Here is a 27,379-nt window from a genome sequence, read left to right on the forward strand (position 1 = left end):
TGTGTGTGAGAGCTGTTTGTCTGGACGTAGTGGACTTGGCAGAGATGAGTTTTCAGACTGTGTTTGCAGATCGGCAAATTTCTTTATTTCTGATCATGGAGGGAACATTTTCCCACCATGCTTTAGGAGGCTCGTGTAGCCTTTATATGCACTCAGGAGACGCAGTGAACTTTGAAAAGCCTGAAATTAAAATGAGCATTAAACAGTGATTAGAAAGGGGGCTAAGTAATAAGTGTCATTGCTTAATTTCCGTAATAAGTGAGGATCAAAGCATCAGTGTGCTGTTTCGACGCATTAGTGCATAAATGATATACAGGTAAGATTAACAGTCTGTAGTTAGATTTTTAAAACTATTTAGTGATGTCAATGTTTTGAGCTTCTGCATCCATCATCGGACCAGTTTCAGTGTTTACTTTTGGGACCAGCAGCATGAAGCTAGTCAGTGAAACATGTTTGATAAAGATCAGGTCTTGAAGTGTGAAATGAGGATATGTAAGTTGGTCATCTTCCTGAGACTCCTACAAATAAACATAGAGAGAAACAGAATATGTTCAGCCCACATTGTGATGCAGAGTGAGTGCAGTGGGTTATTTTACAAAGGCTGAACGTCGTAATTCAATTTGCAGAATGATAGTTTCTAAAGTGTTTTTTGCTAATGAAACAACATTAAGTTCTATGACTGTTTAAGTTAGAAAGAAGTAAGTTGAGGAAACGAAAAAGGAGGATCAGTTTGTAGATCCTCAGCTCCTCTCCTCGCGTCTTCGTCCCACCTGAGATGCGAGTGGAGGAGACAAGGAAGCGGCACGAGGAGAGAGGACACAAGACAACAGACATTTAACAAAATCAGTTTAATATGATGTGAGGCACAGCTGCATCATCTGTCTGTTGCTTTGTTATAGCCTACTGACAGCGTTCATAACAACCTACAATATATATTTACTTAGTTTTATTTAAAAAGCAGCATCATGGGACGTTTTTCAAGCTGTGAAGTGTAGAAGAGACGTGACCCGCAAAAGAGTACAACACAAGTGAAGATATATTATGATTGAGTGATATACTGTATGTTATGTACACACATCTATCAGTCCTGCTCCTGTCGGGATCAGAGTCTCACGCCTCTTACATACATCACACTGTAAAGATCCTCACAAAGCTCCCCTCACTCTTCGAGATGCACTTGAGGAGTCGGGACATCTTTCAGGATGGCACGCTGAGATTGATTTCCATGTCCCAGGAGGCAGGAGGACAGAGAAGACAAAGTGGCACAAGATAGAGAAATGAGATGAGCTTGTAAACGGGCCTTTGTCACTGCAGACATTCTGACTTGTCAAACAGCGGTGAATGTCGTATTTTAAGTGCTGCGTTGCCTTCCAGTAACTTCACAGCTTTTCATTAGTTTTAGCTGTTTTCATGCTGCAACAAGCAAAACCACCATGAGGAAGTCTGTGGATCTGTCATGTTGTTTAGGGAACAATAAAGGAGCGAGTTCTCTGATGCCGGAAAGGCTCTGAGGTTTGCAGTTTTTATTTATGAAGTGTAATGAGATGAATAACACAAGATGGACAGAAAAACAGCAACATAAGTACGATTTTAAACCAGTGAATGTTGCTCTTGTGGGTAGAATTACACCTGCTTTTTATCAGGAACTAATTAGAAATGTGTGTAAAGAAACACGCAGTTCATGTTCAGGTTCAATTCAACTGTTTGTTTTTACCAACTGCAGCAAACTCTTCCAGTTTCCAAAGAGGCAGCATGTCAGGAAAAAGTTTGACTAACTCTGAACTTGGCTGTTGATTAGGTGTGTGACCTGTGTCGGCCACTAGGTGTCGCTGTAGTATCATTTATTTTGTTCTCAGTCTGGTGTTCTGTCTGTTGACCTGTCTTTCTTCACTGATTAACTTTTGTCTCATTTGACTGGTTGTGCTGTTTTCTTGTGTTTTAAGTTAAAACTGGTTTAGTATTTGTTGAGATTTTTATGTTCTGTGGGGAGGAAATTCTACCTTTTTTTTTTTTCTTTCTTTTTTTGAGGAGATTATATTCTTTTGTTGGCCTTCAGGAAGTCCTTCCCACGTTTCCTGTTCTCAGTGATTATCAGCGTCCTGTCCAGTGAAAAGAGAAAAGTGTTCCAGATTCCAAGCTACTCTGTCAATAACACATTTTAGACACAAGAGCGCTCACTTTGCAACGCTGTACTTTGCACAAAACCAAGCTCACACAACAAACATACGTATGTCTTTCCCCAAACTCCAGAGAAATCTGGCAACCTGCCCGATGTTAGGCAGGGGTTAGTTTTTACAAGAGCCAGCGTGACTACTTCAGGTAGCCCTGTCTGTGTTGTGAAACCAGGCTCCACCCCTCCCAGCGTCTCGTCTGCTTTACTGCACAGTCGGTGGAGGCCGGTTTTGCAGTCCCCACAAACTGTGAGAGAACCGGCCATAATGGGTACTCCAGGTTTTTCCAATTAAGAGCTGCTGTGTGTATGTGTGTGTGTGTGTGTGTGTGTGTGTGTGTGTGTTGTGGTGACCTCATGGCTGGCAGAGCACCAACAGGTCCCCAAGCTAGCTGAAACAGCCCAGATTAGGCTGAACTCACTGAACACTGAGGCACATCCTGAAGGAAAAGCAGCCACCGCCAAAACCGTTTGGTCATAGCTTGATAACACGTCCCTTGCTGCACGCTCTTCAGCGCCATCGCTGTGGTAGGTTTCACACACACAGTTGTAGATCGCGGCTAAGGCGAGTTCTGCCAGCCAAGTCCATTAAGACTTCAATTACACTGTTTATTGGCTTATCAGTATGCTTGGCAGTTCAACTTTGACACCATCTCGTTGATCCTCTCGTGATCAGAAAGAGTCGAACGTAGAGCTGAACTATTAACCATCCATCCATTATCTATACACCGCTTAATCCTCATTAGGGTAACTATTAACCAATTACTTGGAATTTATTTTCCTTGATATAGAGGTTCGGCCTATAAGCAGTTTTAGTGGCTTGCACCCCCAACAAGAACAAAAAATGTAGGAGAATGACCAAATGGTGTTGGGTTTTCCCTGCCTACTATTTCAGTTATGTAATATTAGCAGTCACCTACTTCATTCATTAGCAGGCGTGTGCTGCTGATGATTAAAACTGAGATGAATTTATAGCTCCTCAGTAGTGTAGGAGAAAATAAACGTTGGGCTATTTTTATGTAGGTAGTTGAACTCTCACTTGGACTGACCTGGCTTCCACAGCCACAAGATTCAGCGACAGGTGGAGTTAAAACTGTACGACTACATCATGTAAGACGGCTCAGAATAGCGTCTCTGATGGGAGGAGAATACGTTTCCCATTGTGCTCGTTAAGTGTTGTAAATTATTTAGCTTGGTCAGTAACACTGCCAACGTATTGTCTCTCCGACCAAACGGTTTCACCACAAACCCTTCTGACCGAGGCGCGCAGATGAATTACGACCTGACACGCCCAGCCCTGTCCCTGTAGTTGAAGCCGATTACCCTCACAACAGGAAGCCATAATGTGCTCCTTGGGTCTGGGGTTTTAGGGTGTTAACCAGACTCACCCACATTTTTGGAAAATGACAAAGGGAGACGGCCGGAACTGAGATCTGAAGCCCGCTGCGACTCCAGAGACCGCCACATCATCTCTCCCTGTGATCCGAACCATAATGCAGAATTTGCAATCATTCCACTGGGACCTGCCCCACCTTTTGTGAAATCCCAGTCTGCCCTGTCGTCCACGCACAGCGGTTCGTACTGGTTAGTGTGGGAGAGTCAGAGGTCAGCCAGACGGAGGGAGAGGCCTCAGATGCTCATGTAATCCGACTACACATTCCAGCGTGTATCAGAGGAATGCTGAGCTCAGAAAGGAGCCCCACACTCCGCTTATACACTTGCTTTCAAAGAATACGCAAAACTAAATAAGGACGCTCTCGCCACGGCTCTGTCTGAAAACATGCCGTGTCTTTAGGCTTATGAAGCAAAGTCGTGGTTTCATCGAGGGATCAGCAGAGTTATTAAGCTTCATCCTCTGGACCTGATGGATATCTGCACCAAATTTCATGGCAATCCATCCAGTAGTTGTGAAACCAGCTGGTGGTGTGAGGAGAACTCAGGGGGGGATCACCGGCTAAGTCAGCTGGAATTATCTTCTGATTCTGTATTGTATAGAAGGTTTTAGGGACGATGCTCACAAGTTCTGTCACGCACACAGTTTTATTGCGATCTTATTTTAGTCTGCACCAAAATGGAGCCTCGCTGCTGGCACTGGTTAAACTCGATATCACCCCTATGTCAACATGAGATTCACAAAACTAATCATGAGCACCTCATACACACAAATCACAAGTTAGTCTTATGCACAACTGCAGACAGGTTTAAGTTCTGTAGTGTGCTCCTAAGCTGATGCATTAATTACAAGTGTGGTGTTTCATTCGATGAGTTAAAAATGCCAAAGTGAACGGAGATAATGATCTCATGTTGCAAAGTGCAGCTAACATGTTAGAAATATCATTTAATCGTCCCTAAAGCCAAACAAGCAGCTACCACACAGCTCTAGACCTACAGGTTAACATCGAAAAATGTGTCCTGGACGTGATGACAAACAATTATTAAGCTGCAACCTACAATATAGCATGCTGCGTGCACTAATTTTATCCCTCCAAAACACATTCAATCTGTTTGTTATCTCTGAAGTGAAACTGTTTGCATGTGAGGATGTTATTCCTGCAGAAACCAAGGAACTTTCTGTCCTGGAAGACGGCATATCGAAGCGTTTTATCCATGTCCGTAGGAATTAATTACAAGTATGGTGTTTCATTTGATGAGTTAAAAGTGCCAAAATAAACGGAGATAGTGATGTCATGTTGCAAAGTGCAGATACCATGTTAGAAATATCATTTAATCGTCCCTAAAGCCAAACAAGCAGCTACCGCACAGCTCTAGACCTACAGGTTTATGTCATTTAGTCATGGAAATTTGTTTACTCTCATGTTTGTTTGTGGAATCAACCATGAAGGTACAACATCCACTAGGTTGTGTGTTATCGTGGGTAAGTATGTCAGAGTTTAGTTTTATTGTGCTCACATAGCAGCACTGATTGATTTCGAAAAATGTGTCCTGGATGTGGTGACAAACAATTATCAAGCTGCAAGCTACGATATAGCATGCTGCGTGCACTAATTTTATTCCTCCAAAACACATTCAATCTGTTTGTTATCTTTGAAGTGAAACTGTTTGCATGTGAGGATGTTATTCCTGCAGAAACCAGGGAACTTTCTGTCCTGGAAGACGGCATATCGAAGCATTTTATCCATGTCCGTAGGAATTAATTACAAGTATGGTGTTTCATTTGATGAGTTAAAAGTGCCAGAATGAACAGAGATAATGATCTCATGTTGCAAAGTGCAGCTAACATGTTGGAAATATCATTTAATCGTCCCTAAAGCCAAACAAGCAGCTACCACACAGCTCCAGACCTACAGGTTTATGTCATTTAGTCATGGATATTTGTTTACACTCATGTTTGTTTGTGGAATCAAGCATTTAGGTACAACATTCACTAGGTTGTGTGTTATCGTGGGTAAATATGTCAGAGTTTGGTTTTATTGTGCTCACATGGCAGCAGGCACCATGCACTGATTGACATCAAAAAATGTGTCCCGGATGTGGTGACAAACAATTATTAAGCTGCAACCTACAATATAGCATGCTGTGTGCACTAATTTTATCCCTCCAAAACACATTCAGTCTGTTTGTTATCTCTGAAGTGAAACTGTTTGCATGTGAGGATGTTATTCCTGCAGAAACCAGGGAACTTTCTGTCCTGGAAGACGGCATATCGAAGCGTTTCATCCATGTCCGTAGGAAAAGTGTCAGGCATATGTGAACGCCCTCAGCCGAATTCTCAGAGAGAGCTCAGTTGTGAGAGCTGGCAGAGCTGGATGTTGGAGTACGATGTTGTAATATGGGTGTGGAGCTCATGGTGCACGCTGCCCTGGATTTGTTAGATCCTGGTTGTTTGGACAGAGGGCAGAGGGAACAAGAGTTTGAGCGAGACCCATTTCATGTCAGTTTTTATACCTCATATCCTGGAGATTATGCAAACTTGGAATGAAAAAGTATATGCAGCACTTTGGGTTTTCACTTTTGTCTAAAACAAAAGGAAAAAAAAAAGCATGCTCACTCTCTCTCCCCTCTCTCTCACTCTCTGTCTCCCTCTCTCGCTCACTTTGATTCTTTCTCTCAAACTTGGAAGCTGCTGAGCTTCTGAAAAGGGTGGTGACTTCCTTTTGGATAAACATGTCATTAATCTGAGAGAACACATTCTTTCCCATCACAAGATAACCAAGGGGGAAATGTCCAGTGTTGTAACATAGGCGGGTCCTTCAGACTGTGTGGTTTAAATGGCCCCCACATATGCAGAACAATCTAGACTCACACATCGAACACACTGACCCAGACTAAACCGACCTGCGCTGTGTTCAGACTGTGTACTTTTTATAGGCTGTTATTACCTGTTGTTGCCTTTTATGTTGACTAAAATACACGTTGCAAGCTCAGATTAAGTTGTTTTGGTGTTTTATTCTGACTATGATAGAAGCAAAGTGGATCTTTTTGTTTGAGTTGTTGGGGACTGTGGTAACTATTCATATATAATGCGATATTTTCAGAGCCTATGCTGTCGTCTTAAACACCAGGTGTCTGGTTCTGTAGCTAATGTGTGATGTGTTTTCCATTCTAGTTGAGCTCCACTTCTCCAAGAAGTGCTTCGTAAAAAGCCAATAAAAATTGGACCAAATATGGCGGCTAAATGCTAAGAAAATAAAAACAAGCAAATAAAAACACCACAGGAATGATCACGTTACACCAGTTGATTCATAGTGTATCTGAGGCACAACAGAGCAGCCAGGCTTTAAAAGTTTTCCTTTTTTACTGTTAGAAAACACGTTTCTAAAACTTCCAGGGACTTAACTGGGGATAAGAACGAACCATACAGGAAAATTGGGTCTTTTTCTTTCTTTTTTTGTAGTTTGGATTGAAAAAAGTTGACATTATTTTTCTGTGTAAGGACTAAAAAGCTCCTTATTCCAAAAGTTGATCTATCGTATGTTCTTTCATAAATTAATTTCACACAAAGATCACATGAATATTTGAATAGATATGAAGGGAAATGCTCGTGTTGTCATTTACATTTAAATGTTTTATATTCTGGCCTCAAATCCTTATAAATAAATAAGCAGAAGAATTTCTTGTTCTGGTCTGAAGAGGAAATTGCAGAGCTGAAATTAATTTTTGCACCTTTTAAAAGTTGGAGTTTGCCTACTTGTTATTAAATTGCAGACATTAATCATGACAGCTGGACGATTCCATCTCCAGACGTAGATCAGATACGAGAAGGACCTCGTGGTGACACTGTCTTTATAAATGTGTCCGTCCTGTGGTTTGTCATTCAAGTTATTCAACATGACATGATGCAAAACAGAAAGACATGAGAGGAGTCGGTGTTGGCAGTGGACAGGCTGATATGTCTGCTAACTCGGTGAAGAAATGCTGTTAAGCTTCTTGTCCTGATGTGTGTGTGTTGTTGCCTCACTTGCAGAGCATGGATTCATTGGCTATTCAGCTGAGCTGCTCACCAGTAACACGAAGCCAGATTACAGCCCCGGAGAAAACTTCTTCACAGTATTTGGGGTTTTCTTCCCTGCCGCCACAGGTGAGTAGACCCCCCCCAACATCTCCTTTCAGATTCCACCATTCCTGCTTTCCATTCTTGTCAGATGCAGTATAAAAATACATTTTGTATTGTACAGTGTTATGCAGTGTACATTTTTGTGGTTTGTGTGTGTAGGGGTCATGGCAGGCTTCAACATGAGCTCAGACCTTCAGCGGCCTGAACACAACATCCCTGTGGGAACACTGGCAGCTGTCTTCACCTCGTATGACGACACATCAAACCCACCCGCAGCACTCTCATGATAATATAATTACATGGAAAAACACAGTAGAACAGTGAAACGCTGCACAATACAGCATAGAAGGCTGCAGCTACAGTCAAGGTGCAAAGACTGCACTGTCGTGGTTTTACAGTAAGAAATGAAGATGGTAAAGGAAGATTTCTGAACTTAGTTACACTTCAACACAACATCTTGGTGGTTGGTTTCATCCACGAGGGTAATTTCCAGATGTTTAGATGTTAGTTTTGTGGTTCTCTCATAACGGTGACTGGAGGCTTTTTAAAAGGCCAAGCTTTTCCACTTTCACTGGAGAGAACAAACAAACCCACATTCCTACCGCGACCCTATCAGTCATTCACTAGTGAAGTTGTCATGACACAATTCTCCTATTAATAGTGAGAAAGGAGCAGTTGTTAATAATCCTTTGTGGTGTACTGCTGGTGACCCACAGGTGGTTCCTGTATCTGGTCTTTGTCTTCCTCCTGGGGGCCATCTGCACCAGAGAAGCTCTGCGCTATGACTTCTTGATAGCAGAAAAGGTAAACTCCTCTCAGTTTCCATCCTTGCCTGCGAGAGAAGGTTTCCAACAGAAGGGGCGAGGTGAGGGGATTCCCCGCCACGGCCCGCTTTGTTGGTTTGTGGTGGTTGGTTCTGGTTCTCAGCGCCAGTTTGCAATATAGAACCCTGAGCGTTTGGTTTGCTCATGTGGAAATAATGATGGCCTACGCTTTTCTCCGGCTCAAGCGGCCCTCTGTACCTGCTGTACGGCGTTTTGTTTTGGATTGGATGACATTCAACCTCTTCGAAGCTGTCTTTTTTTTCTGATTTATTTCTCTTTGGTTAGTTTGGAGAGCAGGCAGGTTTATTTATATAGCACCTTTAGCACACACAGAGGTTGTTCAAACTGCTTTACAGCCAAAGGTAGAAAAAAAATCAAAACATTTAAAAGATAAAATACTAAATACATTAAGTGCACACACATTTTCTGCAATATTTAAAATTGGTTAGCTAAAAGAGTCCAACAGCTTTTGATAGTGGCACTCAAAAAAGTCAACAACAAACCCCAGTATTTCATTATATTTCCCTTTGAATATGACTTTAATGCTTTGAGTTCTAACACCCGAGTCACCATGTTCTAAAGCTAAAACATAGTGACAGATTGAAAACTAAAAGTCAACATATTTGTCTTAAAGTGTGCAGCAGTTTCACTTACCACACATATACAGTTTTTGGATGGATGTTTGGTCTCTGTTTCATGAATTCCCAGCAACAGGCCTTTTGTTTGGCTGTGTTTGGAGGACTGGGCATGACAATTCATTTTATGTAGCCAGAGTTACACATATTCAGTAACACAAAGCGATGACTCAAGGGTTGTTCTTGTATGAACTGACCTCGACGAATGGTGCTTCTGAGGACAGCAGCAAAAACCTTCAACTCCAATCTGACGAGCTGTCAGTCGGGTTGTGTGTACAGTCAGTAAATGGTAATAAATCTACTAGTCGTCCTCAATTAGCCTCAATTTATCGAGAGGCAGTATTAGAATGTTAGATTTTGCTTCACCCAATCGTAGGAGTCCTTGACTTGTCCATCAGTGGTTCGTTCTCATTGTTTTTATAAGGGGCTGGCTGCAGCGGAACTGAACTGGGTGTAGCTGTTGTGAGCGCTCAACCCCACCCCATCCTTTTTCACCCTCTGTTTGTTTTCCCTCTTCCTCCAGGTCTCCTTGGTGGGTTTCCTCTTTCTGCTGGGCCTCTACATCTCCTCCCTGGCTTCCTGCATGGGCGGCCTGTACGGAGCACCCAGGATCCTCCAGTGCATCGCCCAAGAAAGGGTCATCCCATCTCTGGCATTCCTGGGAAGAGGGGTGGGTGGATGGATGGATGGAGTCATGAAGGGAGGATTGTCCGGACTTTAACAGCATGCTGAGAAATATGCGCTGGACTCACCATGCCGTCAATTCAGAATATGTAGTCAGGGTTTGTGCTTCTACACCAGGTCACTTACGACTTTAACATCTCTAGATGATTACCTCACTTTGAATGAGACCATCGTCGCAGTCGTCATAGCCTGGTGAAAGCAATTCAGTATTTTAGGAAATTTTGCGTAGTGATAAAATATCTGTGGCTCAGAGTCATCTGCAGTGCAGCAGTGTGGAAACAGTCAGCTGTTATTTTCATACCTACTCTGATGGACGTATTTTAATGAATGCCTTTAGGGCAGGACAGTAATCCCAGCATTAGCTTGAGATTAGCCTCAGCTCGTGTAGGAACAGCTTCTGTCAGAAGCAGAGCTCAGAAGCCCGGTGTAAGGCCGTTCCAAAGTTTGATGTCCTGTCTTTTTAAACATTATCTTTCATGCATCAAGGTTCATCCTTGACTTTGAAAATGCAGAGAGGGGGAGACATTATTTTAAAAGATATATACTGAAAAAAAAAAAAGATTTAAAAAAGGATTTAGAATAACATAAGGTAGAACTCTTGCCGTGCAAATTGATAAAACAGTTAGAAAGTCAGATTCTAAGCTTGTCCAGAGAAGCACCAAACTACAAGTCTAGAGTTCTGTCACCCTGGTGACTGAGCAAACTCCGTTTACTGCTCAAAACTGTAAAATATGAGAGAAAATTCTTCAAAAAGCCACTAAAGGGATCTTGAGTTCAAATTCTAATCATTAGATTTGCTCTAACAGATGACTATCTCAGACTTGTAATACATTTTATAATAATGCTCTTGTCATGCGTGCACATCATGTCTCCTTCTGCAGGATTATTTATACTACTACTATACTTCTATTACCTAAATCTAAGCACGTACTTCATGAAAGTTTTGTCGTCGGGCGAGATAGACTCTTAACTGTGGTGAGCAAGCCATTGTGAAAAAGCAGCCCTGCAAATGTTTGAAAATAGCTGAGAAATTAAAACAAGACAATCTCATCATTCAGTGTACCTCCACACTACACTCAGACATAAAAGCAGCATTTACTAGCCTCCACTAACTGACTTACAGCTTTAAACAACCGCATCTTGACCGTATTATTTGTTAAATCAAACGGAGCTCATGTGGAGTTTGGAGGAGAACTACTGCCCTGATTACCTGCAGTAATTGGCATATTGTAACCCAATAAGTGTGTCTCGCCTGGACGTATAGGGGGGTGTGGTGTTTGGACTCGACAGGAAACGGTTACAGGGCTGCCTAATTATAGAGCGCAGACTCCATAGAGGAGAGCGGACTGACTTCATGCAGTAAAGAGTTACGACACACCGCTGCCGCTCGCACACGCGCGCAAAGTCACGTTGACGTCCTGACCCTGTCCACCCCAGTTTTCCTCAGACTTCCCTGGGTGGCAGCGGTGTTTGACCTCTCTCAGCAGGCTGGAATGAGGCCCTAGACATCTTGGCCCAAATCAAAGCCTCAGAACAAACGCAGGAAGGGCGACGGGCAGGGCCCCGCTCCGCTGTATGCTCTGGAGGCCCGCCAGGCACACAGCAGCGCTCCTTAAACTGTGTGAGAGGACCTGGGAAGTAAAACACTGGTTAATGATCCACATGTTAAAATCATTTAAACATTTAAAAAAAAAGGATCTTTACATAATCTACTTCAGTTCATCAATTCTTTTTGTTTTTCTGGAATGCAGAGTAGAAGTGAAGCCTGACGCATGTGTTGTTTGTGTTTATTGTGTAGTAAAACGTACGTGTTGCATTTTATGAACTCTAATGTGGGAATATTAATGGAAAAATAGCATCAATACTTCTTCTAAAAGTGGGAAAAACTTTCTCGTGGGCGTCGCAGCGCTCCAGTGTCAGGTTAGCCAGAAAAAGGCCAGATGAAGTCATGGGAAGATTTTATGGAATGGGTCATTTTTTGCGGCAGTATTGTGGTGAGAAAATAGTTGTGCGGTGTTGTGGTTGCTGTGGTAATTACACAATAATCCAGATTGTACTCTCAAAGCTCCTTTATCACCCACATAAAACACCTCATGCCTGAATGACGGATCGTTCCTTTGCTATTGTTTTTTAAATCCAAGCATCAGAGGGAATATTTTTTAAAACTAACGGCACAACAGAAGCTCATCATCACTCAGAAGTTTTATTTACCCCAGATTCAACCTGAAGTTCATTTTCCAGTTGGGTGATTTTTCTCCCTGTGTCTATAAATGATAGATAAAACCATTCTTTACACAGCTGCACTCTTCTGTGAAACCTTCATGTCCACAAAAAGTCCACTTTTCATATTAAAATAGTTCTTTTTGTGTCACGGAAGTCTTCACATGAAACGGTTTAATGGTCAACGTATTTCCTAAAAACATAATGGAACTCTTGATCAAGTTAGTCCAGAAGATTCAAGCTCAGAAAACGTAGTTATCTTGGGTTTGTGTGGCCTGGTGACAGTAATGTAGTGAAATTAACAATGTTCTGTCTCCCCAACAGAAAGGCCCAAACAAGACCCCGGTGGCAGCCATCTGTCTCACCAGCCTGCTCACCATGGCCTTCATTTTCATCGGCAAGGTCAACGTCCTGGCGCCCATCGTCACCATCAACTTCATGCTCACCTACAGCTTCATCGACTACTCCTACTTCAGCGTGGCCATGACCTTCCAGCTTCAGACTCGAGACAAACGGGGCGCCTTGATGCTGGCCAAGAAAAACCAGCGCAGGTCCACCAGGCAGAGCTCCAGACCGCTGATCGAGGCCGCTCTCCCCAACTATGGGAGCGGAGGAGAGAGTCCGCAGAGTAAAGGCACTCTGTTGGAGTTCACCAGGGACATGGACCACATCTTTCCTCCTGTCTCAGATGTTGATTCTGGAGCTGAGAAGACCGCCTCCACACAGGAGCTGAGCAGCAGACCAAAGACCAGAAAGGCGGCTGCTAAGCAGAAGCTGATGGACAGCTTTGGTTTGGACCTGAACAGCAACGTATTCTCAGAAGAGAATGATGAGGAGGAAAGTTCAGCTGGACCAGAGGAGGAGGAGGCTGAGGCGCCAAACGAATGCTGGGAGCTCAGCGCTGGAGAGCAGCCTCAAGTCAAATGCTGTACTAAAGCGGGTCCAGCCCAGGATTCAGCTGCAGAGACTCAGAATCACAACGCAGGTGATCAGATTTATCACAGATTAGAATGTGCATCTATGAAGTTAGTGGTAATACCCTGGCTCTTCTTAAATCTTTCAGGTGTTGGAGGTAAAGCAGAACACCCGAGCTTTGAGATCCAACCCATGCAGGATTCCCTCTATGCAAAGTGTTGTAACCGCTGGATTGCTCTTATCGGGGTAGACGACACTCTGCAATTCTTTTTGTTCTGGTGACTGAACTGAATGAATAACGTGGATATATATATATTTATGTGTTTGTCGTTTCAGGCCTTGAGCTCCATATTTATCATGTTTGTCATTCAGTGGGTTTACGCTTTAGCAAACATAGTCGTCGCCGTGCTGCTCTTCTTCTACATCGGGAAAACAAGTCCCGGACTTCCAAAAGGTGATTTGCACTCATTCGTTTTCTGTTTAGAATCTCTTAGCTTGGATCACGACGAGGTCCTGTTTACTTTAAACATGCACAAGCTCTCTGTAGTTGGGAAATCTTTTTGAATGTTACTGTGGTGGATTGAGTCCAGCCCAGTCTTCTGGTTTGATTTAATCTTTTAATCAGATATTTAAACTTCACAGATCGGTTAATGTTTAGTCAGGTTCAGTCAGTCCACTTTGGAGTCATTGCATTTGGTCAAATATGTGCAGATTTTAATTTTTTGATGTTTAATCAGTCGACTAAATGAAGAAAAGTGAATCCCTGTTACTGCTGAGCTACACTCCAAAGCATTCACAACATAAACTTGCTTAACTTGTTTATAACTATAGAAGTCGTCTACAGCTGATGTGTTCTTTAACCTGAATCATGACTCCTATATTTTTTTTATTGCGTGTCAGTCGATCATTTAGATTACCCCACTATGTTCAGCAAAAGCCCCTCACAAGCGCAACTTTACACTTGAGCATTTAGATCAAGTCGCCCTCTGCTCAGTAACATTGCGACCTGGTAGCTCAGCTCTGCCGGGAGTTTCACTTGCGGTCTCTTTGCCCGGCAGCCCGGCAGCTGTTGTGGCTTAGGATTTCTAGAATAGCTGGATGGGACACCCTGCATCTGTGTGTTAAACTCACCACATTACAACGTGCCTCCGCCGCCTGACTCACGACATTTCCGAGGATAAGCGGCGCAAGTGTTAAACATTTGTCTCGCAGGCGGACGATAAGATCCGTGTGTGCTACAACTTCTTATGACACGAAATAAGTTGAGGTTTAGTCGGTTTAAATGTGCGATTAGTACAGCAGCATTTCTTCATAACAGTTTGATTTATTCGCAGGTATTGCAGCTCAATTCAGCTTTTTCCGGTGGCTGAAGTCGACTTTGAGTCGCATTTGCAGGTATTGTGTGGTTTTATTGTTACAATGAAGGATGTTTTAGTCAAAGTTGGTGTTTAAGAATGACAGACTGACAGCTACACACAAAAAAAAAGAGTTGCTGTCGATTAATAAAGCAAGTTAGGCCTCTTATACGGGCCATAATCTAATTGTATTACCAAGTCATGTTAGAAATCAGTAATTAAATGTCAATGATGTATGAGTGGTTTTCTGCATCACACCTTCTGCTAAAACTTGGTATTTTCTCGTCTCTCAGGGGAAAAGGCTCCCCCCAGGATGAGATCGTGGTGACACCCTCTCTGTCTGGGGTCGGCCTGCAAACCAAGCAGCTGACGGAGGAAAACGCCGACTTTGCTTCTCGCCACCGCTATCACCAATCCTCGTTCATCAGGGCCGACGAGATGGTGCAACCACGGTTTCAATGACAGGCTCAGAATCCGCCTCGGTTACACGTCACAGCTGACAGCCCAAAACCACACGTTCTGCCTCAAAACGTGTGTCGTGTCGTTCAATGGGCAGCGTTCACGTTTTCTATTTAACAAAGACTCTGAGCTTCTCAGATCGTTTTCCTGTGGTGGTTCAGGGAAGCCTGAGCTTTTCTTAGAGTTGCACAAAGGGTGTGTGTTTGTGTGAGAGAGTGAGAGACGTACTTGGGGTCTGGAAGTAGCTCGAGTTTGTAAGAATATTTTGTATAAGAAGCAGAAGTTCTTTATGTTGTCTGATTATACTTAAATACTTTAATTTTGACATGTGTATTACAATCTGCAAATTTTTCCTTTATTTTTTTTGTCCTGTTGTTCCAAAGCGGTGCTCATGTGGCCGTAATATCCTGAACATGTACCCCAAAGGTTTAGTTCAAATGCCCATATTCACTTCTCTCTGGATACAGTTCACTGATAAACGCATAATTACTATTTTTATTTTCCTGGTTGTCTAAAGCATTCTTGCAGACGTGCAGTAATTTAAAAGACACATGTATGAGACCTGTTTTGCATCTGATATTCCATCCATTATCTATCCACCGCTTAATCCTCACTAGGGGTCATGGGGGGCTGGAGTCTATCCCAGCTGACTCAGGGTGAAGGCAGGTTCACCTGGACAGGTAACCAGTCTATCACAGGGCTACACTTAGAGACAGACAACCAAGCACACTCACATTCACACCTACGGACAATTTAGAATCACCAATTAACCTCAACATGTTTTTGGACCTTGTGGGAGGAAGCCGGAGAACCCGGAGAGAACCCACGCTGCACGGGGAGAACATGGAGACTTCCTGCCGAAAGATCCCGGGTGTCCTCACCGGGACGCGAACCAGCGACCTTTTCACTGCGCCACCTTGCATCCCCCACCTGATGTTCAAATTCAAACCAAAATGTCCTGTTAGATGTATTTGAAGGTAGCAAACATTGAAGTTTTGTGAACTGTTCAAGCAGCTCTTTGGGTAGAAATCACAGCCAGTTGTCACATCAGTGAGATCAGCTTGTAGATCAGCTGTGTAACTGATTCTAAGACAACATGTTTAGAATACATGCTGAGTGTGGTTCAGTCATATGTTACTTGTGTGTAATATGTGTGTGAAAGGGTTCAAAAGAGTCGGAGCTGTGAAAACCACTTCCTCTTATCATCTTGTTGTCATAGCAGCAACCTGCCAGCCGACACATGCTGATCTGTGAACATGCTGATACCTTGTTTCCTCGTCACCGCGAACACAATAAGTGCTGAGAAAATGTTGGGCATCGGATTGTTTTGAGCTGCGGAGCTGCTGCTGTCTCTGCTGCTGCTTCTGTTCACAACCGTCAGCGATGAAGGACACAGCAGTGGAAGAGTTCATGTATGCACTCAGCTGAGACACGAAGGCTTGAAATGTGAGCAGCGTTAATAAAATGAACCGTAGAGACGGATACAGGACACTTCTTGACATACAGGATGTTTGCACTTTATGCTGTTGTGGAAATAGAGCAAAACAATCTGCTCAAAATGCAAAAGTGAAAGTGTCGTTTGAACCTCACAGGCAACTGGAGTTGTAGTAGTGTTTGTGTCGCAGTAATCTGATGCACAGATTCTACTTTGACCAGCCAGTTGTTCTGGAGTTAAACCACCCGGCTGTACCTGCCACTGTACATGTGCCACCACGTGTATAGACCACCACGCTGGGAAACTACGTTGTGGTTGTTTGACCTTTATTATTCCTCTCGCTGGTTTCTGATGGAAGCTGATCATGTTTAGAAGGGCTGAGAGTTACGTACAACTTATGCAGGATTTTTTTTGGGACATTTAGCCTAAAAACTGAACAACTGGACAATAAATATATTCCATATACTGTTAAATAAAAGAAAATTACCTACTTTTAGAACACATGCAAACATATTTTATATAAGATCGGGTTTATTTTTTGACTTCTGAATGTTAAATTAAGGATATTTATGTTTAAAAACAATGGTGGAGTTACAATATATAATACTGTATAATCAGATAGAAATTTGACAGAATACGAAGGCATATACATGTGAAAACATGTTCTACATTTTGTCATAAAAGCATCTCTAATTATACAACATATATCTCAAACAAACCTGTGGGAAATGAAAGAATTAATACACTTTTTCTGTTGACTGTCACTAATTGTATGAACTTTTCTGAATGTATTTAAGTTAAGTTTTATGTATTTAATAAAGAGGAAATATTGATAAATTTGTGAGTGTATTTTAATGCACGATTAAGAGGCAAATTTTTAAAAATTCTCAATACCGTAGAATCACATTTGCTGTAGATATTGTTCTTTGCTTGCATCGAAAGCTGTTTTGTAACCCAGTAAATATTTTCTGTTAAATTCACCTCAGAACTCCTGTTTTTTTTTTTCTCCAGGGTTTCCACTGATCACAGCCAGATCTCAGTAAATCACAGTAAAGAGAAGACACCTGTATACACCAGTAGACGTGGGATTTTTCTTCTTTTTTTTTTGTCAGTGGAATGTTTTGGAGATAAACAGGACTCTGCAAGTTTATTCTGCAGCCTGACCAGGACCCCAAACATACAGCCAGAGTCACTGACAGCTATGTTCAGCAATAATAAGAAACAGGAGTCCCACAACAGACAATATCACTTCCACAGAGACTTTATGTCAGCCTGGGGTTACATGAAGAGGCAGGAGATAGTGGGACAGCCTAATGTGTGATGTGTGGAACAGCTCCAACCAAGTAGACTGAAATGCACAAGTGTATCTGCTCATCTTTACCTGTTGTAAAGGTAAAAGACAGTCCTATCTAATATTGACTTGTTTTGTTTTGTTTTCTGCAATTTGTAATATTAAGGTTATTTTTGAAAGCCTTTTTTTTTTGGAGTTGTAGAGCCTTTAACTTTTTCACAGTACTGTATAGCTGTATAATGTAATCTGCTGTATGATGCTGCATTGTAGCTCTGCATGAATTGATTGTTGCATAAGTGTTTTAATGGCTTCCTGCTACCTAAATATAACTACTGGCCTGCAGAGACTGGACTTATCTGCTGTGCATTGAGTGTGCTATACGCTTTAAAGTGTTTAACACTGACAAGCCAATATTCATTTTTCCTCTTTTGCTCATTTTTGGAAGTCTAACTCTACCAGGAAAAACCCTAAGTAAGGTTTGAACTGATGAAAAATAATATTCTTTGTGCAGCGTTAGTTTGCTGTAGGACTGGGTAGGTAGGTTAAATTATTTTGCTAGTGTCAGCTTAAACGTCAAAGGTGATTTGACATTTATTTTTACATCAGGGATTTTGATATAAATGATAGTAAAGTTTCAGTTCAGTTAAAACCTATGTTCTAGGCCTATTAATTCAAAATTAGCCAACAACAGTTCCTGTTATTAAACATTAAGTGGCTAGCTGGCTAATAACGTTATGCTATATTAGCTTCTTGTAGCATCGCTAGCTAGCTTGAATTCGTCACTAGTGTTGCCTCTCTGATTGGTGTTTTTATATTTATGTCAGGAATTTAAATATCAATGATAAGAAAGCTATAGTAAAGTTAACACTTTTATCATATACCTATTAATTCAAAATTAGACAATAACAGTTCCTGTTATTAAACATTAAGTGGCTAGCTAGCTGCCTTTATGTTAAGCTAACAACGTTGTGCTATATTAGCTTGTTGCAGCATAGCTAGCTAGCTTGAATTCTTTCCTGGCGTTGGCTAAGCATCCTCTCCGGTAATTTTATATTTATGTCAGGAATTTAAATATCAATGATAATAAAATTATAGTAAAGTTAAAACCTTTGTCATATGAACTATTAATTCAAAAATAATTAACGGCTAAAAAAAAGCCTATTTTTTTGTAGGTGTTATCTAACATTTACATTGCAGTTAAAGTCAGAGCAACATCAGCATTAGGAAAAAAGTTTATATTATTTATCACTAGTAAGCTTATATTATATGGATCAATGGGACTGTTGAGGTAAGTTTCATTCCTCCTGGGGGGGCTTGTTGCCCTGCTGCTGGGGCAAGAGGCTACTTCTCAGGGTTTTACTTTTAGTAGTTTTGAGTGTATTATTGGGATCTGAGGAGCATCAGTGTCATGGCGGAAAAAGGAACATATTTAAGTGGGAGGTTTCCGACACCTGCAGGCAGCTACTGGTCTGGATAACGGGACTGTGTGTGTGTGTGTGTGTGTGTGTGTGTGTGTGTGTGTGTGTGCTGGGGCAGCAGGGGGAGGAGCCCGGGCTCCTCCGCCGTGATAACAGGCTGCTCCCTCGGCTCTGTTATCTTCCGTTCCCCGCCGTCTGAGCAGCGGATCTCCTCCGGACCTGCACCAGGATTTATTCATTTCCTAATCAAACTTCGCTAAAAGCCGCCGCGCTCCTCCCATGGTGTCCCCGGGAGACTCCCCGGCACTCACTCGACTTTACGGAAACTATCGGCGGCCGTTTTGGGGTCTTGGAAATCATGGAAACGTGGTTTTTGAATCACGTCCTCGGTTTGTCTCTGTCAGTCCTCCTGCTGGGTCTGCCGGGGCCCCTCGGGGCAGGGACCCCCGGTAACAGCAGCGCGGATCCGGTAACGGAGGGATTGTTTTATTCGACAGATGGACTGAGCACCGTGGAAAACAATGCAACTTCAACTTCATACTCCAGCGAGAGTTTGTCCCCATCACAGAGGAGCCTGCTGCTCACACACACCGCCGAGACACACGCTGCTACCGCTGCAAGCTTCGGTAAGAGCTCACTGAGTGTGTGAGTGTGTGTGTGTGTGAGTGTGTGTGAGAGGCCTGTAGAGCCAAGTTTAAAACTAAGTGTTAGCTCAATTTGCAGAGTTTGCACCAGTAATCTATTATCTATCTCATGCAAAGTGCTCGTTTCCAACAGCTGCATGATGCAACAGAAAAGCTGATCTAACAGTGAGTGTGGAGCAGCCAGGACTGATCACAGCTATAAGATAATACAGGACAGTTAGAGCCAAAGTGAGGATTGTGTATTGCATGTAGCAGAACTGCATGGTGCACTTACAGGACTACACAATGAGGCTGAAACCACATTTTCTTGATTCATAATTGCAGAGGTAATTTTTAAAAAAGCCCTCAGTGTGTCTGCTGTGTTCAACCAGCAGCTCAAAACCTGAGTTACTCGGTTTATCAGAACTGATGCAGATTACTTTTCTGTTTGTGGATCAATCAGCTCAGATCAACTCGGGCACAACAAACCACTAAGTCTGCAACTGATGATGAATCAATGAGCTGTTCGGCCTGTAAAATGTCAGAAAATGGTGAAAACTGTGCATCGTTGCGCCCTGAAACCCAAAATGATGTCCTCATCTGTCCTGCTTTGTCCACAAGTCAAAGATATTCAGTTTACTGTCATAGAAACTGGAAAATGTTCACATTTCAGAGGATGGAATTAGAGAATTTAGACTTTTTTTCTGTTTAAAAATTCCTGATTCATCGATTATCAAAAATAGCTGCTGATTAATGTGATAGTTGACATTTAGTCCTTGCAGCTGTATATCCTGATTTAGCAAAATTTTGTTTGTAAAAGCTTTCAAACAGTCAGAAAACTGATAATTAAGGTTAAAGCTGAGGGGCTCCTTTAATATGTTTTATTAGTTTATTAAAGTAGATCCAGTCTGTCCAGTCACCACTACGAGACCTGCTCTGAGTTCATCACTCATTAATCTACATTTCAAATCTGATCTTCTCCTAACTCAGTGCAACACTTTCTAGTTTCCTGTTTGAGATAAGGATTCACCACAGAGAGTCTTGACATGTTCTCCAGCGCTAACAGGTGTTGATGAGCTGCATCTGCCGGTTTAACCTCTGGTGGTTGTCATAGAGTTCACTGTTTCTCTTTTAATACGCTGTCATAAACAATTAGCTGCACACGATCAGAGACAAACACGCTAGAGCTGGATGATAGTGAATACAGATCACACATATAGTTATATTTAGTCCACGAGGCGGCTGAACCGCACACACACCTTTTCAATTCAGAATCTTGGATGAGAGAGAGAAAAGGTATTTCAGGTCCAATTTCCTGCGCACAAGTCCAAACATCATCCATCACACTATAAAAGGGAAAACCTTCTGCCGTCCGAGGTGGAAGCTGCAGTCGCCCATATGGCCTTTAGTTTCAGGAAAACACGAAACATTCCTCCACCGCCGGCTCAGAGCGGCTGAAGATCAACCATTAGAAGACGGGCTTTCACTGCCTATAGACCTTCTTTGGAGCGCTGACAGCAATTTTATCCCTCAAAGGAAGGCTTTAGGTCCAGTCTGCTGTGCAGAATACTTCTGTAGCCCAGCTGGCTAAACCTGCAGCCCTGCCAGCGGGGAAGAAAGGGTATTTTAATTCTGAGGGTATGCATGGAAATAGTTTTTAAAATCAAGATGCAGAACGCAGCTAGTGGGAAGCATGGAACCAAAATAATGAAATATTCAGTAGCGGCTGGGACATCAGACCTAAATCTACACTGTGTGGTTTTTATTATTTTAATAGCCTGTAAATGACAACAAATCGATTGCTCTCACATTAACTTGCTGTTATTCCGGCTGTGCCACCACTGATATAAAAGTCCTGCCAGCTGGTCACCATGCAGAACACCATCAATCTAAAATAAATGGTGAAAAACCGTAGTGATAACAGTAATCAGTTTGGTAATGTCAACCTAAAAAACATCTGTCTCCACGGCAATGAGATAAACATCAAAGTCTGCGCTACTAACTGTTTCTTTGATGATTTATTTTCGTGATAATTTAGATGCGGCGCCTTCTTGATTCATAGAATCAAAGCAGGAGCTCCCCACAAACGCCTCGTGGTTTCTCTAAAAGGCAAAGACGATGTGAGAGAAAGACGAGGCCAGATTTCACTCTGACTCACCTGTCCTGTCTTAAACCAGCCTGTCAGATCTCTGGTGACTAACCTACCAAATGACTGTGAATGAACACAAACCCTCCTAAGTCTGTATCACAATCATCAGCCCCTTTATTCACAGCACTGCTACAGAGATCATTAATATGCTAAATGCGCTCCCGGCATATTTACTTGAATTAACATGCGAGCCGCAGAGTTTCTGAAGTAGAGCAGATGCTGACGGATGACACCGACAGCAGTTGGGAGATAATCAGCAGAGGATCTGGGAGTGTCCGACACTTGTTGCCAACTCCACGTTCCAGTCTGAGATTTGTTGCCCAGACTGGATCTAGAGAGAGCAAATGAAATAATGAGAGACACACATGCAGAGGAAGTGAGACAGAAAAATAGAGTCTGGTGGCCCAGTTCTGTGCACAGACTCCCCGCGGACGGGCCGTTCTGCTGTTGAACTCTCTCTCTCTCTCTTCCATCGGTTTTTGGCTGGATGGTGGCTGCTGGTGGCGCTGACGCTCATCCTCGGCGGGGCTGTTGTTCCAGCCCTGGACGTCGGCCAGATGAGGGGCTGTCAGACGGCACAGCGGCAGGGTCAGAGGAGGGCCTCGCACGCTAACACAATGCCCAGCTGATTTGTGCTTAAGTGCTCTTCATACCTTAAAGACTTCTATTCAGTGTGCGGGTTGCTAATTATGTAATTTAAAGCTGCTCACACAACTCTGGAGGTGGTGTTGTCAGCAAAAACAAGGACGCAAAGAACACCTGCTCACCGGATAAATGCTCCCGAAAATGGCAGTTTTAGTCAGAGAGGCTAAACCTAGTAGAGCTCTAGGCAGTCAGAATATTTGCAGTTGAACAAAACAGCAAAAAGCAAATGTTGAACTAATATTAGTCCAAATGAAAGTTAAGGTTACCCTTTTAGGCATCTGACATTGGAGCCGCAGCAATTCTCTTATTAACTACTGAATCAATTACCTGCTCTGATAATCAGTTAATTGGTTTGAGTCATTTTAAGTTGAATATTTTTATTTTTCTTTCCTCCTCCATGACAGTAAACTGACTATCATCGGGTCGTGGTCGTCATAAGACATTCGTGGCATCTTTGACTTTGGAAAACATCACTCCGCTTTCTTTTTATACCATTTTCTGACATTTTACATACCAGACAACTAATAGATTAATCCAGGAAGTATTCCAAAGATTCATCCACAGTGAAAACGAATGACGTGCAGCGTGCCAGTGTTGTGTTCACTGCTTGTTCCTTTGCCCTCAAGCGAACAAAAACAGTGGATGCAGCTTTAAAGTAGTGAGCTAATACAAAATAGGAGTCAGCTTAATTTTAGAGTTGGCTGTGAGTGTCAGGGTTTCTTATTTGTCAGCTCCTGTCCTGTTTATCTCTACTGTCGGGCAAAATGACAAAAAAACACACCGAAAACAACAGTGTCTCGTCCACAACGACATTCTTTTCTTGGTATTTCACTTCTGGTAGCATTTGGGGATTGTAATTTTGAAACAGTACTAAAAAAACAAAACAACAGCCTCTGAATGTGAACACACACCCAGACCCACAGTGACAGCGTTCTGCCAGGAGGGCCTTGTGCTCACTCAGCTTTAGGAAGGAAATGGCTGATTCCCAACAGAGACAGTCACCGCCATATTTAGGACTTCAAGCCATTGTTAGAGTAGACGAGCTGGCTGCCAGTTGTTCTCCACCCAAAATCGTTGCCTTTGCAGGAAGCAGCGTTCTGACAGCATCTTGTCACTTTCTGCAGGGACCACATGCAGCCTGGTGAGCGCCCTCTGGTGGCCACAGCTGGAACAGACGTGAAGCACAATATTCGGACTATTGAGCGCAAAGAAAAAGAAAAAAAAAGTGGATACATATATATAGGCCGCACTTGTCTATAAGCTGCAGGTGAAAAAAGTAGTAATAAATTAAAATTTGCTAAATTATAATTTAGTGAAATAACACATTGCTTTTGAATTGAGGTTGAAAAGAATAATTTTAAAAAACAAAACTGTCCCACACAAATGAGAGCACTTTGCTGATGAGCAGTGAAATCAGAATACCTGTCAACAGGTGCAGAAGTCTGACTGAGAGTTACAGAAAACACCTGATTGGCTCAAAGGGTTGTTCAATTAAATATTAGTTCACAGGTCCCATCATGCTTGTTTGCTTGTTTTTTTTTAATATTTCTGTTGAACCACAATTCAAAAGCAATGTCATGATTTTCATTACAGTTTTATTTATTATTACTTTTGTCAATTTATTTCAGTGACAGCTGGTTTTTTCCTTTTTTAATGTGAGGCTATGAATACATTTGAGGACGACTGTGGGCACTTTATAATTTAAAGAAGTAAAAACAAACAGAAAGAAACACTGGAGAGATTGGGATTTTTTAAAATTATTGCAAGTCAGCTTAGTGGTTTAGGACGCTGGTATAAAAGTGTCATGAAAAGTTCAGAGATGACTCAAAATTATCAGCAGAAACAGAGAAAAGCAAAGCACTCAAATGCCTGGGACTTGTGAGCATTTAGCATTATTGCTTGAATGGAAAGATTATAAAATAGGGTGACGATCCATTTTTGTCTATTAAGCATTAAATAGCTATATCAGCAGTGTACGAATTGACTCACATTTGGTTTATGAAGCGCCAGAAAATAGTCAAATATGCCTGTGAATGTGGCTCCAAATTGATTTGAAACAGCTAGATAATATAAATACTATCATAGGAGGTTTTAATTAATTTTACTACTTGACTCATTGCAACGTGCTAACTGTGACACAGATAACAGCATCTGCTCTGAAGTGAGTATTTAATCATGCTTTTTATTTTGTTCTTTATCCGTAGACGCTGAGCAGACGCAAACCTCCACAGAAACAAGCAGCAGGACTCCAGAGGCCATAAGTCTGTCTACTGAGCCACTCACCTCCACCCTTGTAACCCCCAGTGAGGCCATCAGCAGCAGCAGTAGTAGTAGCACCAGCAGTGGTAGCAGCAGCAGCAGCAGTGGTAGCAGCAGCAGCAGCAGTAGCAGCAGCAGCAGCAGCAGCAACATCATCAGTAGTAGTAGTAGCAGCAGCAGCAGCAGCAGCAGCAGCAGCAGCAGCAGTAGCAGCAGTAGCAGCAGTAGCAGCAGTAGCAGTGACTGGAAAGATTTTACTAACACACACCAGATGCCAGGCACCTCTCATGCTGTGTCCTGGGAGGCCAGGCCCCGGATGTTTACAGATGATGCCAGCTTGCCACAGGACAGCCCAGACGCCACGCTCAGACTGGGGGATGCTACAGCTCTGACGTCGCAGACAGCCGTCCACACCGACAGCACCTACACCACCACCATCGGACGAGCCGGGGAGAGGACCCTGCTGTCTGTCACCTCCTCCTCCAGCAACAGCAGCACATCTGCCTTCACAGAAGACTCCAACTCCCATCAGCCTCCCTCCACATGGGTCATTCCTCCCAGGCCTGCAGAGACGGAGGACTATACCCACAGCGCCTCGTCCACGAGGAGTGATGGAAGGGAAACAACGGACAAGCACATGACCAACTCCTTCAGGGGGGTCTCTTCAGAGACTGGGAGCCCCGCAGGGTCCAGTGGAACCCAGAGTTTAACTGGACAGCCCAGTTCCAGCCAGCACGAGCAGATGTCAACATCAGAGGAGACTTCTGACTCCACGCCGCCTCTCAGGGTGACGGAGCCCAACACCGACCAGTCTCAAGTGTCGGTTTCCTCCACGCCTCCTTTCACCCCGCCTGCAGGACGTCCTACCAACGTCTCAGGGACCGATCAGGGGTCGGGCTCCAGCGTTGGAACTTCCACAGAGTCTTTCACTGGAGCCCACAGCTCCAGCACTGAGAACCAGGAGGGCACCGAGGGGCTTTCATCCCAGACAGAAGATAGAAGTGTGGGCTTGGGTCTGACTGCAGCGCCCTCTACTGTCAGCAGCAGCAGCACATCTGGAATGGATGACGCTCTGACAGAGACGCCGGTGCTGCTGACTGAGGCCTTCCTCACCACAACACCTGTGACTGTTACAGAACGGTATGTTTTAGTGTTTATTAAGCGTTGTGTTTAATTGATAAATAAATAATAGGACAATAGTTTAAAGTAGCAAAAAATAAAACCCTGCTTTACACTGCCCTGTGAAGCTATCTGAAGACATAACTGATGCCAGCTTTAGTACAAATTAAAAGTAAAGGTGCTTTCAACAACTGAGATGGTACCTCAGCTTGTGATTCTGGTGTGGCGACGTTTGAAGGTTCCATATTGTTCCCCTTCTCAGCAAATTCATCCAAGTCCCTACAGGGTGTCTTTTAGTTCTCCAGCTCAAGCTACTGCACAGATGATTCATTTCACCATGACTGTATAACCCCTTGGTAGTTTTAGGGCTGTTCTAAATGGGCTGAAAACCAAGCTGCTGCTGTTTACGACCCCTTCAGGAAGATCATCCTGGCCAGGTTGAATACTTACTGGCTTGTAAATTCGAGAGGCTGAGTAACTACTGGGGGGACTTGAGGGGTCTTCATATCTCAACAAGTTTTATACCTACAAGTTTTTAAAGTTGAAGGATGATAGAAACCACAGCCAGCAGAGGTACCTTTAAGGATTTCAGCCCTATGATCGAAGGCTCTTGTTCATTTGCACAAAAAAGCTGAAAGAACACATTTTGTGTTTTCCCCTCATTGATTCCATAATGTGTGGTAATTTAATGTCATCCGTACAGGAACAAGTATGTAGCATAAGCCTAAGCTAATTTGCTCAGGCCTTAAGAAGTCAACAACACGTACACCAAACTGAACTATAAATACATCAAAATCAGCAAGGAACTACAGACAGAACAGTACAAGACACAGTTATTAATACAAGAAGCAAAAAACAACAAGCAGCAGATCGTTTTACGTGACTGATTCCTATTAAAAGCAGTGTGCAGTATTTTCATTTTTTAGGTACTATGCATGTTGTGTGTTTGTATATTTTGGGTTAGTGGCATCCATTCTGAAAACTTTTCCCTCAATCACAGCCTCCATATTTAATCATCTCTCCCTTCGTCAGACAATATGTAACTTTAAAGAATTCATGAAGTTTCTGGAAGTCTGACATCCGTGGTTCATATCTATGACCTTTTCTGTTTTTGTAAGACACTTGATGGGTTTATTTTCTCTTCGACAGACCACAGATAACAGAGGAGGACACTTCCTCTGTCTTCACCACCACCAACACCACCACGGCCACCATCACCTCTGCTCTAGCTGCGACCTCACCCTCGTGGTCGAGCAGCTCGTCCAGCAGCTCTACTCCAGAGCCTCCTACCGACGCCACCATCCCATACGCTGCACCTTCCACCCCAGCCTCCACCACGGTCCTGCAGACGTCCGGAGCTCACCCGACTCCCCATGTGTCACCGAGCCAAACCGAGGGGCCTTCCACCGGGGTAGCCACCCCGACAAAAGTCGCCACCGTGCACGCTGAAACAAGCGCAGGAACTCAGAGAACCACAACAGCTCGCAGCCAGCACGTCACCACCAGCTACACCCGCAGCAGCCCGACCAAGAGCACAGAGGCTCCGCAGACAACGAGGCAACAGACAGACGGAGAAACTACAGAGCTGGTGGCGACAACATCGTCCGCTGGTGTCCAACCCACCAAAGTACCACCACCACCAGGTGAGTAGCTGCTTCTTTCA

The 27,379-nt window shown here is 43.2% G+C and overlaps 2 protein-coding genes across 2 annotated transcripts in view; both read left to right on the top strand.

Moving 5' to 3' along the window:
- The window catches only part of slc12a8 (solute carrier family 12 member 8), an 18,968-nt gene extending 3,651 nt beyond the window's left edge, over nucleotides 1–15,317 (top strand). The window contains exons 4-12 of the mRNA XM_008290822.1: nucleotides 7,596–7,709; nucleotides 7,845–7,932; nucleotides 8,402–8,489; nucleotides 9,668–9,814; nucleotides 12,373–13,033; nucleotides 13,112–13,209; nucleotides 13,300–13,417; nucleotides 14,298–14,358; nucleotides 14,612–15,317. Of these exons, the coding sequence (XP_008289044.1) occupies nucleotides 7,596–7,709; nucleotides 7,845–7,932; nucleotides 8,402–8,489; nucleotides 9,668–9,814; nucleotides 12,373–13,033; nucleotides 13,112–13,209; nucleotides 13,300–13,417; nucleotides 14,298–14,358; nucleotides 14,612–14,780 (1,544 nt within the window). The 3' untranslated portion in view covers nucleotides 14,781–15,317. The remainder of the gene's footprint in view (nucleotides 1–7,595; nucleotides 7,710–7,844; nucleotides 7,933–8,401; nucleotides 8,490–9,667; nucleotides 9,815–12,372; nucleotides 13,034–13,111; nucleotides 13,210–13,299; nucleotides 13,418–14,297; nucleotides 14,359–14,611) is intronic.
- A 3,786-nt stretch (nucleotides 15,318–19,103) lies between these two features.
- The window catches only part of heg1 (heart development protein with EGF-like domains 1), a 15,421-nt gene continuing 7,145 nt past the window's right edge, over nucleotides 19,104–27,379 (top strand). The window contains exons 1-4 of the mRNA XM_008290819.1: nucleotides 19,104–19,547; nucleotides 24,543–24,648; nucleotides 24,754–25,737; nucleotides 26,866–27,359. Of these exons, the coding sequence (XP_008289041.1) occupies nucleotides 19,280–19,547; nucleotides 24,543–24,648; nucleotides 24,754–25,737; nucleotides 26,866–27,359 (1,852 nt within the window). The 5' untranslated portion in view covers nucleotides 19,104–19,279. The remainder of the gene's footprint in view (nucleotides 19,548–24,542; nucleotides 24,649–24,753; nucleotides 25,738–26,865; nucleotides 27,360–27,379) is intronic.

This window comes from Stegastes partitus, unplaced genomic scaffold, assembly GCF_000690725.1.
Source record: "Stegastes partitus isolate 25-593 unplaced genomic scaffold, Stegastes_partitus-1.0.2 Scaffold697, whole genome shotgun sequence".
Taxonomy (NCBI): Eukaryota; Metazoa; Chordata; class Actinopteri; family Pomacentridae; genus Stegastes; species Stegastes partitus.